At 41.7% G+C, this 14,782-nt stretch overlaps 1 protein-coding gene across 2 annotated transcripts; it reads right to left on the reverse strand.

The window, feature by feature from the left end:
• Positions 1–4,404: 4,404 nt before the first annotated feature.
• LOC101760532 (putative disease resistance RPP13-like protein 3) lies at positions 4,405–14,322 on the reverse strand. 2 transcript variants are annotated; one of them, XM_022825584.1, is made up of 4 exons: positions 13,159–14,322; positions 7,110–12,921; positions 6,218–7,029; positions 4,405–5,405 (listed from the first exon to the last, which is right to left on the reverse strand). In XM_022825584.1, exons 1-2 carry the CDS (start codon positions 13,962–13,964, stop codon positions 10,938–10,940), a joined length of 2,790 nt encoding a protein of 929 aa, XP_022681319.1. In that variant the 5' UTR covers positions 13,965–14,322; the 3' UTR covers positions 4,405–5,405; positions 6,218–7,029; positions 7,110–10,937. The 2 variants fall into 2 exon arrangements, with proteins under 2 accessions (XP_022681319.1, XP_004962637.1); XM_004962580.3 differs by having other exon boundaries at positions 6,218–12,921.
• Between the last annotated feature and the right edge of the window lie 460 nt (positions 14,323–14,782).

Genomic DNA, 14,782 nt, shown 5'->3' on the forward strand with positions numbered 1-14,782 from the left:
GTCCGAGTCCAAGGCCCGCTACCCTCAGAATCAGAAGCTCATCTACGTAGTCCTCATCACGAAGAGGAAGTTGCGCCACTACTTCACCTCCCACCCGGTGACGGTCGTCTCATCGTTCCCCCTCGGTGAAGTGATCCGGAATCAGGACGCCACAGGACGGATCACGAAGTGGGCGCTCGAGCTCATGGACCAGGGCATCACCTACGCCCCCCGGACAGCCATCAAGTTCCAGGTACTCGCCGACTTTGTTGCAGAGTGGACAGAGATCCAGACGCCATCAGCACCGGAGAAGCAGGAGTACTGGACGATGTACTTCGACGGGTCGCAGATGAAGGCTTAGAAATAGGAAGGATGGCTTCCAGTTTGTGCTAGCGGCTGTTTATGGAGCAGCTCAGCCCGAATTTAAGGAGGTCTTCCTCACAGAGTTAGTCCATGCATGGAGTAAAGAGAGCTTGCCATAGTGCTAGGGGGAATTTTAATATCATCAGGAACCCAAGTGAAAAAATAATGAAAGATATGAAGATAAATGGCCTTTTCTTTTTAATGCTATCATAGATAGCTTAAATTTAAAGGAAATCGAGATGTCGGAAAGAAAATATACATGGGCTAATTCTTTAAAAATTCCAACCTATGAAAAATTGGATAGAGTGTTGGTTAGTACAGAATGGGAGCAACACTTTCTCTTAGCCACGGTTGATGCCTTGAGCAGGGAGATTTCAGACCGTACACCATTGCTTCTAAACACTGGACAGGAAAATCAGACCAAGAAGCAACCCTTGTTTAAATTTGAACTGGGGTGGCTCTTAAGGGAAGATTTCTTTGATCTAGTATCAGAGGTATGGAACAATGAAAGGAAGAGCTCCACTCCTCTGCAAAAATGGCAAAATAAGATCAAGAGACTAAGACAGTTCCTGAGAGGATGGGTAAAAAACATGAATGGGGCGTATAAAAAAGAAAAATAAAAGCTTCTTAAAAAGCAAATGAGTTAGATAAAAAGGCGGAATCACAGCTAATAAGTCAGCAAGAGATAGATTTAAAGCAAAGCATCGAGGATAGGCTGGTGCAACTTATGAGAAAAGAAGAAATCAAATGATTTCAAAGAGCAAAAAGCACTAAGTTGTTGAAGGGGGATAGTAACATCAAGTATTTCCATATGATAGCAAATGGCATGCATCGAAAAACTAGAATTTTCCGTCTTGAGCAGGAAGAGGGGGTTATTGAAGGGGGTGAGAATTTTAAAAAATACATAACAAAGTATTATAAAGGTCTATTTGGTTCCCAAAAGAGAAACAATTGTTCTATGAACGAATCCATGACAGAGAATATTCCTCAAATGTCAAGGGAGAAAAATGAGATATTAACTGAAAGATATACGGAAAAGGAAGCTAGAGACGCCATTTTTCAGATGAATCACAATAAAGCTCCGTGACCTGATGGATTCCTAGTAGAGTTCTACAAGTGTTTTGGAGTCTTATTAAGAATGACCTAATGGCCATGTTTAAAGAGTTCCATAACTGCAAGCTCCCTCTATATAGCTTAAATTTTAGGATTCTAACTTTAATCCCAAAACTTAAGGAGGTTAAAATGATACAGCAATACAGGCCAATTTGCATGCTAAATGTTAGCTTCAAAATCTTTACAAAAGTGATAGCTAATAGATTGAGCATGGTGGCCATCGCAAATGGCCTTTCTACCTGGAAGATATATTATGGAGGGGGTGGTCATCTTACATGAAACTATCCATGAACTGCGTAAAAACATAGTGGATTATACTCAAACTAGATTTTGAGAAAGCATATGATAAAGTTAATTGGACATTCTTGCAATAGGTTTTAAGAATGAAGGTGTTTTCTTCAACGTGGTGTAATTGGATTGAAATCATAGTGAGTGGGGGAAGTGTGGGGGTTAAAGTAAATGATGACATTGGACATAAAAAAAAGGTTCGAGGCAGGGGGACCCTTTATCTCCGGTTTTGTTTAATGTGGTAGCAGATATGTTAGCTATTCTTATTTCAAGGGCTAGAGATAATGATCAAATTAAGAGCCTAGTGCCACATCTAATAGATGGAGGATTATCAATTCTCTAGTGCGCAGATGATACAATACTCTTTATGGAAAATGATCTAGAGCATGCCAAAAACTTGAAGCTGGTACTATGTACCTTTAAGAAGTTCTCAGGCCTTAAGATTAATTTCCATAAGAGTGAGTTGTTATGTTTCGGGGAGGCAAAAGATATAGTGGGAGACTATGTGCAGATTTTTGGCTACCAGGAAGGATCTCTCCCCTTTAAATATCTGGGCATCCCTATAAACCACCATAAAATCTCAAATAAAGATTGAAATATGATTGAAGAAAGATTCCGGAAAAAATTAGGAAGCTGGAAAAGCAAATTGTTGTCAGTAGGAGGAAGTGCTTATAAACTCTGTCCTCTCGAGCCTACCAATGTTTATGATATCCTTTTTTAGAATACCTAAAGGGGTTTTTAAAAGATTAGACTACTATAGATCTAGATTCTTTTGGCAGTGTGATGAGCATAAGAAGTACTACATACTAGCTAAATGGAGCATCCTTTGTGTACCAAAGAATATGGACGGCCTAGGTATTACTAATTTGGAAGTTCAAAATAGATGCCTGCTAAGCAAGTGGCTATTTAAACTTCTGAATGAGGAGGGAATGTGGCAAAGTTTGCTAAGAAGCAAATATTTGACTAATAAGACACTAACTCAAGTATCAAAGAAGCCGGGTGACTCACAATTTTGGGCTGACCTCATGGAAATAAAGGATCAATTCCTGTCAATGGGCAAGTTTGAAGTACATAATGGGAAATAAACTAGATTTTGGGAAGATGTATGAGTTGGAAATGAAACTTTGATGAAAAGATTCCCATCCTTTTATAACATAGTTAGAAAGAAAAATGAAATGGTTGCCCAAGTTTGTAGCAATATCCCCCTGAATGTATCATTTAGAAGGGCATTGACAGGAGACAAACTGAATAAATGGGTGGCTGAAGTGGCAGAATATAGGCTAAATGACCAAAAAAATATTTTCCTTTGGAAGCTAAATAAAAATAAGGAATTCACAGTGAAATCAATGTACAAAGTGATAATGCAACATGAAGGAACACCATCTTTGTGTGCATCCTGGAAAATAAAAGTTCCTCTCAAGAACAAAGTGTTCATGTGGTATTTGAAAAAAGGTGTTATCCTAACAAAGGATAATCTTGCCAAAAGAAGATGGGAAGAAAGTACCAAGTGTTGTTTCTGTGACTCTGAGGAGACTATACAATATTTGTTTTTCAACTGTCATTTGGCAAGGTTCATTTGGAATGCTGTGTATCTCTCTTTTGGAATTCAACCGCCGACTAGTGTGTATAATTTGTTAGGATCTTGGCTTAGAGGGTTCTCCTGGCAGGTTAGAAAACAAATGCTGATAGGCGCCTCAGCTCTTTGCTAGGCAATCTAGTTGAATAGAAATGAGGTAGTCTTCAGAAGAACCATCCCTAACTTGTTTTTGCAGGTGATTTTCAAGGTGATTTACTGGACAAGAACATGAGCGATGCTATCTAAAGAGGAAGAGAAAATTACTTTGAAGGAGAATTGCCGCCGCAAGCTGGAAGCTACTATATTGGACTTCTTGAACAAGTATGGATGGAATTTCAGGAGTAGACTTCAAGCATAGCGTGCCCAGTCTAATGGGGTTCTGAATTTCGTCTCAAAGGGGTCTTTCCTGACGACTGGTTGCCGAAGGTTGCCATCAGGGAGATCTTCAGCAAGTCCGGCTGGAAGTTCAGAAATAGAATCAAGAACTATCTTCTTATAGTCCTTTTGTTTCTCTTGTCTAGAACTTCTGTTGCGTATGAGGTGTCAGCAGTCTGAGAATCATGGAAGACAGGAGCAACCTAAAAGAATTACCGAAGGTTGCCATCAGGGAGATCTTCAGCAAATCCGACTGGAAGTTCAGAAAGAGAATCAAGAAATAGCTTCTTTGGTCATTTTGTTTCTCTTGTTTAGAACTTGTGTTGAGTATGAGGTGTGGGCAGTCTGAGTACTGCAGTTTGTAGTTTGCAGCTGTACACTTTCAAAACCTGATTACGGAAGCTGGAACATTTTTCCTTAGTCTAAAAAAAGCTCCCTTAGATTGGCCAACTCACAAAGATCTCTGATGCACTCTAAAGAATTTGTCCTGATATCAAAATGAAACAGAGTGCGTAGGTTGCACAACCTGCTAATGCCGTTTCGTCGCACTAAACTTTCTTGTGTAGATGGAAGGATTAGATGCCTCAATGCTGACAAGGACGTAAAATCCGACGATTGATTACTAGGATACAACCATACGAATGACACATCTACGGTCAGCAAATGCTTCAATTCCCCAAATTTCTTAGGCAGCTTCAAACGAAAGCCTCTGACCTTCAGGTACCTCAGCAGAAAAACGTGATTATAGAAGACAAATCGAGGAACATAGATTTTGGCATCACAAATGAGCCATAGTCCATGTCCAAAACTCTCAAACTTCAAATTTAAAAATTGAAGGCATACAATTAGCCATGGGGAAGGATTTATATGACCGAACTTGTGACAGACTCATCGTCTTGACTGCCAGAGCCATGTCTCTGTTATTGAACTGATGGCTGATCCGACGAACTTGAAATGTTCCATTCATGTCAAACTTCCTATCAATTAGAGTAATGAAGTTTTGTTCTGTGCACTTCGTTATGATAAGATCAAGCATTAGATCATGAACTCGACATGACCACACCCCACCAGAATCATTCAAGGAAGGCTGGATCATACTTCTGTTGATGAGTTCATTAAAAAGGTTTTCAGCAACTTCCTCTAGACCTAAACTGTGTTTTTCCCTAATAAATCCTTCAGCTATCCATTTTCTCAACAATTCAACCTTGTCCATTTCATGATCTTCAGGGTACGTACCAAGATATAGCAAAGCATGTCTTGAGTTCATGTGACAGGTCATTGAAGCTAAGACATAGCACATGTCTCATCCATTCCAGTGTGGGATTTGTGTCCAACTCGGAACCCAATGAATTGTGTATCCTCTCCCATGTCTCAACATGCATGCTTTTGTTTGCCAAAAGGCTTGCAATGCTAGTAATTGTTAATGGTACACCTTTACACTTCCTTAATATGTTGTCTCAAATCACTTTAAATTGTAGAGGGCAACCATCCACCGTGCCAAATACCCTTTTGAAAAATAGGTTTCTTGAGTGCAGCTCATTAAGGGGTTGCATCTGGTATACGTGGCCTTGACATTGACAGCAACAAGCTGTAGCAACATTTTGAATACGTGGTGGTTATAACTCTGCTACCATTATTATTTTCCACAAAAATGCACTTTATAATCTCCCAAGCATTGATGCTCCATATGTCATCAACTATGATGAGGTACCTGCAGAAAAGTAATAACTTTAAGCAATACCATGAACAAATAATCTTTTAGATATTATTCAGCACTAAAGTTCTCTCATAAAAATAAACAGCAGGACAATAAACATTTATGCTGTGAAGTTTAGGACGAAATGTACCACCATGCATAAAATGATCTTCAGAACAAATGTGTCTGGTAGAGAAAGAAATATCATTCTGCCAATGCTATCTCATCATATTTAACTCATTCTTTGTTAACATTCTATCCTATTGCATATATGCAAATTTGATATATGTAGAATATGAAATTGGGCTACGAAAGATGGGGCACCAGGATATAACTAAACAAGACCAAATGGACGTAAAAACGCAAAACCATTCAATTTCTCAAATAGACAAACTACGCCAACATACAAAACTTTTGTGCATAGTGATTTTTTTATGTGAAAACTAAAAAGTAGCCCATATTTTGGTACAGTGTAGTATACACATATAATTACGTTGATGCTGGAGTTAATACAGTTTCTTTACTTATTAAAACAATAAGCTTGGAGAATTAGTATACGAAAAACATTCCCCTCACAACAAAGGGCCATAAACCATAGAATCGAAAACAATTATATGTGAATACAGCCACATTAACAGCTATGAGAATTTAATTCCATAATTTTGTCCTGATATTTGTTTTGACGGAAACAGAAGCTGCATGGTGATTTTAAAGTTAAATTAAATTGTGTCAGCAACCAGTGAATCGATCAGTTAGCTATAAGCAAGCATAAAAAAAGGAGTATCAGGGATTACGTATTCGTATTTGTGTAAGTAGAGCCCATATACCTCTTATTTGTGATCTGTGATCGAATGATGGAAATAAGCTTTTGGATATCATCTACCACCATATCCAACTCCGGACAGTATGTGCTTCAGAATCTTGGGCATCTCGAGACACTGACATGAAAGTTGTGCATTCAAACTCAATCTTGATTTTATTGTACACTTGGTTTGCGAGAGTGGTCTTGCCGAGGCCCCCAAAGCCAACTATGGAGATGACCTTAAGTGGTCTTGAATGACTGTCATCTTCTTGCATCAACCATCGGATGATTTTGTCCCTAGGACCATCAATGCCGACTAGCCTTTTCGCATCTTCAAACAGTACTTGTACCCTCGGGTCGAGTGGAACTTGTGTAGAGGTGGCAGCACCTTCAACAATCTTGTATCTATCACGGCTCTCACTCTGCTCCACAACACGAGCTCTGAGTTCTTGAATTTTCTTGGCAATTTGATAGTGGCCCCGTAGCATCCTAATCCTGTTTGCAATCTTCGCAAACCATCCTCTGAATCTCCGTGGCCTTGCTGGTGCATGAAGATGTCAATGCAATCCTCGATATCATAGGCCATCTCACGAACCTTGTCTCTCCAGTCTCCACACCTTTGTTTGGATATCAAGCTTTTCCGTATCCGCTAGCATCTCCAAAGCAGCATTCATATCGGTCAACTCACGGCTGAGGAACTCGATATCCATTCGAATCCTCTTGAGCTGCTTGTACTGATTACGCAGCAACATAGATAGCTTGGACAGGAGTGAGCCCATCACCCCAGTGGAAGCACTCACCATTATGCCCGCCATGTCAATCTCCTTGATTCGCTCTCTGGAAGCGATTATGATGTTAGGTGGTTTATGCTCTGTTGTTTGAGTGAAACGGGCAAATGGCGTTGGAGTGGAGTTTACAGGGAACGGTGTGGTCGAAGTTCTTGCAGGGAACAGTGTGGTGGAGGTTCTTCAATTCGTGCCACCAGTCGGCCGCATGCGCTGGGCTACCCGCGCCGCGCCGGCCGCCGGACGCCACAACGCACCAGCCACCGGAAGTTGCACCAGCCAAGCCGATCACGCCGACCACCGGAAGTCGCACAGTGCCTTGCCGCTGGCCGCCGCACCCAGATCCAAAGGCGGACGGGGGAGAGAGAGAACGAGAGTCAACGGGGGAGACGGGGGCAGCACCGCAGCAGTCACCGACACGGTAGTTCACAGAAATATCTTCGCCATTTTTCGATGTGACCCTTAATAGATATAGAAATCATAGAAAGTTTTTTAAGTGGGATAGATGGTATAAAAAATTATGTTTATGGCTCGATCACCATGATTCGTGGATTCATTGTAGGGCTTAAAAAGTGTACAAAACATGTATAGTTGAATTTATTGGAAGATGTCAGTTTTGCTATCTATATGTGATGTGGCAAGTCTTGATAGACAGTTGTCCGCACTTTGTACATACCCTAATAAATCACATTTCATTATTGTTCTTGAGATCCACGAGCCCACGTGAGGCCAGATCGAGGAGTTTGACCCGTGACCTACTCCTACAGTTGTGCCAAAATTAATATCCTCTGAATCCCCTATTAATTAATATTTCTCTCTCACCCTCTGTTAATTACTCCGCCCATAGTCAAAAAAGAAGGCATCCAAGTATTTAATAGATTCTCACATATAAGATATTTTAGGCACATATAAACATTTGTTAATTTAATTCTCTTCAAAGTTGATAGAAATAATTTAGTTGATTGGTGGATGAGTCGAAGTGAACTTCTTGTTTCAATTGGGCGCACTCGCTTTTGCTTCTGTTGCGACTGTTGCTGCTCAGCTGCAGCTTGCAGCTCATGCATTTCCAGCTTGCGACTGTTGCTGCAGCTGCACACAGCTGCTGCTCGGCTGCAGCTTGCAGCTCATGCAGTTCCAGCTAAAAATAACTACGCAACCTTATCTTAAAGCATAAAAAATTGCACAGCAATTCGCACCCGCATGCTGGCTGCAGCTCCCGTTGGCTTTCTGTTGCAGCCACAGCCGCAGCACTGCTATAGGCAGCTGATCCGAACAGGCTCAATGGCATTCACTAAAACAACTACACTACACAACTCCTCGCGATATAATTCAGGGTACATGCGTATTTTGCATGTCTCTAATCTATTCCAAAATCTCTAGAATGCCTTGAGTTTCATAATGTAAAGACTAGTATTTTCTATGAAATTGGACGATAAAAGGTCCATCAAAATGAAATTGGGCGTACATTCTTTGCAAAATTGAAAATTATTCTACACACCCGACAATTTTCTCCAAACACATTAGGTGCCAACTCTCCTGTAGCACAACCCATGAGATTCCCGAGGCATCGTTTTAGCTAGGTTCCCAACCTTTAGCTTTTTGTCACTTGTTAGAGTGCGTAATTGTCTGGCCTACCCATTATACTGCGAGCTTGCATGGCACTTGATAAAAGAAACAGCTTTGATTTAAGCTTAGGACCACTGGAGCTCATAACCTTATAAAGGGGCTAGACCTAAATCAACATAAAAGGTTACTATTGATAGGTGACAGCGGGTTGTCCCACGTTATAAGTTATGCTCTTCAACATCAATTTTCGATGTGTGAGTAAACCCAACATACTGGTAAGAATACCAAACGTGTCCATTATCCGCTTCTTGTGTATAGCAACTTGCCGGTTGTGACTCGCGGATCTGATAGGCAATCGTGTACTACATACTCCATGTGTATCTCCACGTCTTATTACCCTTGAGGGATGTGCTTTTGCCATCAGTGGCCGAGTCTCTGCTAGAAGAGGTATGTCCCCATTGTGGCCTGTTAGTTGGCAAAACTTCTACCGCAAAATGTCTTTCCTCAAGCATTTTGAAGGGTATTTAATTTGCATTCTTACCCTTACTTTAATTGTAATTATGATTGTACCTTTGTTTTTTGAACATTACGATCATGTCAATGCGATTTTACTCACAGTTATCTGTCAAAATATGGGCAAATCGTAAAGGCAGGGTCAAATCAAATTTACTTTTGAATAGTTAGGGGAAAAAATCACAAAGTTAAGAAATTAGGGTAAAATATAATAGGACTTCAAAGTAGAGGCAAGAATATTAAAAACATTTTAATTATATCTTGGAGATATTTTGCCACCCTTTCTTCAAAAATCTCCAGTATATTGCATCCCATTTTCGCAAGAATCATCTCTTATATATCCGGCAGCAAGATATTCGAAATATTTTTTTTCAGCACTTCTCGGAGAATGGGACAGAGTGAAACAAGTGCATAACATTAATCAATAAAAGCAACTGCAATAATCAATAAGAGCACGATCCCTATTCAGGCCCCTACATGGGGCCGAGAGTGGAAAAAACATCACTTTAGTAGGGTCCCTACTCAGACCCTTAGATTAGGTAGGCATCCAAATCACCCCCTCCGGCCCCTTCTTCCCACAGGTCTATAGGGAGGTCCCTACTCGACTGTTTCGATAGTTTCGGCCCCCGCGCACGAAGGATTTGCTCGGTGAAGGGGAAAGGGAAGGGACAGAGATGGGAAGAAGGTTCTGGTGCTCACCTCGACGTCAAATCAAGCCCAGCAGCCCTCCAATCGATCGAGCACCGGCATCATCGAATCAACCATGGCCGCCATCAAATCGGAGCGACGAGGAGGTGGTAGGGGCACGTGCGGGGGTAGTGCGGCTGATTTGAAGCGAGGCGGAGGCCGCCATGGCTCGTACTGAGCTTGTTGTCCCCACGCCAATAAAGTAGGAAACTGAAGTAGGGGCTATTACTAGAGTTGCTCTAACAAAAAGGAAAAAAGTATGGCGTGATGCCCAGCCCAATTCGGATATGGCCCAGTAGTGACCCATGAGCGTAGGTGTGCATATTTAGTACCACCTTGCTAGTTGAGCAAGAGTGGAGCCAATTTATAAGCATTTGTCCTCCAGCTATAGCACCTTCGGATTAGTTCTTTTACACGGAGCGAGGACGAAAGTGTAAGTAAGGTGCTATATATATACGTGCCCGCCCCTCGGAAGGGTTGGGCAGTGTGGCTTTGGAGGACAGGGTGTTACAAGTGGTGTCAAAGCCAACCCTCGCGGTTGCTTATGGGTCAGTGTACGGGTATATGGCGCATGGCACATGTGGGCTCGGATAGAACATGCGACATGGCATATGGTGCTGGCACTGGATGCATGATCGTGTGCTAAGAGGGGATGGGACCATGAGCGCATAAGGTTGGAGCTAACTTATAAGCCTTTATCCTTCAGCTAAGCACCTTCAGGTTAATCCTTTTATACGAAGCGAGGATGGAAGTGTAAGTAGGGTACTATGTGTATACGTACCCACCCTTAGAAGGGCTGAGTGGTGCGACTTTTGGAGGACGGGGTATTACAGATGGCGTGAGCAGCTTACTTCAGGATTGCAAAATCAAACCGTTTTTTTTTTGCCTTCTTTAATGTCTCGCGTCAAAAAGATTTAATATTGTACTTCCTTCGTTCAAAATTATTAGTCACTGTGCTTTTTCTCATCACTGACTTCAGATCTGATTTTTGACAAATTTTTGCCTTCTTTGCAAAGCATGAGAAATAATAGATCCAGCATATGCAGGAACAAGGATATAGGAACAAGCATGAGAATAACATGACTCACCTTACAATCACCGGAGTCCAAAACCTTACTCCATCTGACTCAAGTAAAAGGACTAACCTTGATAGGTGAGGGATACCGTACCATGAGTTGAGTTCCCCAACACGGTTCAGTCTTCAACTAGATCTTGAAAGCTTCCGGAGCAATCACGATCATCCAAACAAGGAGTAAATATGAACCTTCTCCGTCGTACGGTGTGGTTTCTCGGATGCCTGTCGAGGGCATCACTGATTTCGGACCTTATTTTGGACAGATCACACGGTAAGGCCTTCAGGTACACAGAGATCTCTTCAAGGCTTGCAAGGTGCTCTATCCCAATAACTGAACCGCCACTGAAAGTCAGGTCGAGACTTTGAAGCGTAGGCATTGCCCCTGGCTCAAATGACAGCAATAGTATGTGATACTTGAATTTGAATTCCTTCAGGCATGAGAATTCATTGGAGTTGATCTGGATCATGATGCTTCTGTTGGGGGCTTTTGCAGCTCCCAAATCGAGGTAAGTGAGGCAGGGCAGCCCTGCAAGAACATGGACGTCTTCACTGCACAGCTCTTCAACCTCAAGTATCAAGCTTGTTAACCTTACAGCCTGCGCCATCCACTTCGGGAAAGTTGGGCAACAAGAGTCCAAATGAAGTCTCCGTAGACAGCGTGGATGAGTTAATGAACAATTTAAAACACAGCCAAGGCTTACTCCAGGATGCGCAACAAGAGAGCGGAGGTTGCTGTTCCCAATCTTGCACAGGGAGACGGCAAGGACCTCATACTTTCTCCTCTCCATATGTGTAAGAGGTTGAAAGATTCCACTGTCCTCATGTCGGAGCTGGAGCTCCATCAGATTGGTCAATTCACCAAGATATTTTATGTTCTGCATCGAATTCTTGCCGAGATCAAACTCTTCCAGGGTTCGTAGAGTGATCAATTTTCCAATTCCATCCGGCAGAACTGCACCGCGTGGAACTGTAAGATGCCTCAATGATGACAAAGAAGTAACATCTAATGGAATAGCACAAACCACTTCGCTGTCTCCTAGATCTAGCGTCATCAGATTCTGCAGTTTCCCAATTTTCTCCGGCAACTTCAAGTTCCGAAATCCTCTGGCCCGTAAATATCTCAATAGGAAAAGATTACTTATAGCAGATAAATCAAGGCACTGAGAATCAGGTGAAGGGTTCGTCTGCAGATTCAACACTCGTAAAAGCTCAAACTTTGAAATGGGTGGCTGCATACAGTCAGAAGCAGGGAAGGTAGTAAAGGATCGAACTTTTTTAAGCCTCAGACTTTCCAGAGCAATATTACCATTACTGAAGTGACAGCAAAGCCGACGAACTGGAAATAATGTTTGTTTCATTTTGTATTTCCTATCTATTATAGTGAAGAAGTTCTCAACAGTGCACTTCGATATAATATGATCAAGCATTAGATCATGAACTCGACAATAGTGCATTTCACCTCGAATAATTTTGCCGGGCTGGATCATACTTCTATTGATGAGCTCATCAAAGTAGCTCCCGGCAACTTCTTCCAGATCTAAACCATGTTTTTCACTAACAAATCCTTCAGCTACCCATCGCCTGACCAAATCTACCTTTTTAATAGGATAGTCTTCAGGATAGATACCAAGGTATAGCAAGCATGTCTTCAGTTCATGTGACAAATCATTATAGCTAAGACTTGGAACATACCTCATCCATTCGAGTGCAGGATTTGTTTCCAATTCCGAATAAAAGGAATTATGCATATTCTCCCATTTCTCAACATTCATGCCTTGGCTAGCCAGAAGTGTAGCAATGCTAGTTATTGCCAGTGGTACCCCTTTGCATTTATGTAACATATTTTCTGTAATCATTCTGTACTGCTCAGGACAGTTATCCTCAGAATCAAATACTCGTTTCAAGAACAACCGCCTTGAGTCTGACTCATCAAGAGGTTGCATCATGTATACTTGGCCATCGCAATGTAAACAACAAGTGGTAGCTACATCTTGAATTTGTGTGGTCGTTATAACTCTGCTACTTTTATTATTTTGGACCAAAGCATACTTAATAATGTCCCATGCCTTAATGCTCCTTATGTCATCAATTATAAAAAGATACCTAGCAGAAATATAATGAAAATACCCTTAGCTGAACTTCTGTTCACAATGCTAGCGACATTAAAATACAATTCTACATTATTCTAATCTGTGGATTAAGTTGAGACATAGGAAATCTTATCTGAACAAGCTTATTAGGAGAATAAAAATACTAAATTTAACTAAGTGTACATTTAGTTGTAAGAATAAAGAGAAAGGTTCATGAGCTCTTAAATAACGAAGTGTTTAATATGCATACCTCTTATCTGCAAGGTATTGTCTAATGACATCGATGACCTGTTGCTCGTGATCTAGCATGCGGTTACTACAATATCCAATTCCTAAAAGTATCTCCTTCAAAATCTTCAGCGTGTCAAGATTTTGCGATACTGACACGAATGCCGTACAGTCAAACTTATTCCTGATCCGATTGTACACTTGAGTGGCGAGAGTTGTTTTGCCAATACCACCAGGACCAACAATCGACACAAGTTTAAGTTGTTGTGAAGAACCATTTTCTCCTTCCAATAAACGCTGGGCAATTTCTTCCCGCGGACCATCAATTCCCACAAGTTTGTCTGCCTCCGCATAAAGCGAAGCTAGTCGATAGTCAATGTCAACAGCTCTAGAGCTTGAGACGCATTCACTGACCTTATACCTGCGCTGTCGCTCAGCCTCCTCCACAACACGGGCCTTGAGTTCTTGGATTTGACTAGCAAGATGCCGACGCAGTTGCAGCTTCTTGATCCAGCGTTCACTCTTGCCGACCAAGCCAGCCTTTTCACCCTCACCGCCGAGATTATGCATAAAGACATCGATGCAATCCTCAAAGTCGTATGCCAATTCACGCACCTTGTCTCTCCACTCCCTTGCCTGAACATCAAGCTCTTCCATATCTTCCAGCTTCTGAATCAGAGCATTCATGCTGCTCAGCTCATCCTTCAAGAACTTGACCTCCTTGCGGACACTCTTGAGGAGCTTGTATTCGTCGCTAAGCAGCTTTGTTAGCTTGGAGAGGAGCGAGTTCATCACGCCTGCGGAAATACTCACAGTTGGATCTACCATATTGATCTTTTCCACTTACTGTGTCAAGATAGAGTTTTTTTCTTCTGATTTCTCTGTCTGCTTTAGCAACTCCAATCGGACCCTCATCTGACCCCCTAGCCTTAATTTGAGAGTTGAAACACAAAAATCATCTCTAACCGAACTCCCATCCCGACTCCCTCCCTCATCTGAGCTCTCATACGCCCTGCACAGCCATGAGAGGGGAAAGAAGATGGGTGCTGCTGCTTGCCCTTGGGAGTGGGAGAGGGAGGAAAGAAGATGGGCGCTCGATTTTGCCTGCAAGAGGGAGATTGGTGGTGCGGTTTGGTGCTGCTGCTTGCTGCTTGCTCGTGGGAGTCGGAGTGGGAGCAAAGAGACAGGTGCGCATGGGGAGAAAGAGCAGAAAGAGAGATACAGGAAGCAGTTCTTTAAAAAAAATGCAAGGCCATTAAATAAACAGTAAACTTGTTGGTTAAAAACTAATCTTCAAAATGTTTTCTAAGTATAGTCCTTCCATAAATAGTAGTAGCAAATAATACCATTTATACATATAAAAGACTAGTAAAGCTGTTAGTTATAAGATATAAAAAAAATAGGAGTGAACTAGAGGTAGGGAGGTATATGAGAGATTTGTTGAAGTGCGCTGAAGAGTAAAGGATGGATGAGAGATCCTCATACGGAAAAATATAAACTCAAATTTGAGAGATCGGTTGAGGTGTTCGTAGTTGTTACCTTTACGTGGCCGTAACATGGTTGTTGGATCTAACAATTACTTTTCGAGAGCTATACAAGTGAACAGATGTTAGGCCAATCTTAATGGAATTATCATGTGTTTTATG

The sequence above is a fragment of the Setaria italica genome, chromosome III (assembly GCF_000263155.2).
Source record: "Setaria italica strain Yugu1 chromosome III, Setaria_italica_v2.0, whole genome shotgun sequence".
NCBI lineage: Eukaryota > Viridiplantae > Streptophyta > Magnoliopsida > Poales > Poaceae > Setaria > Setaria italica.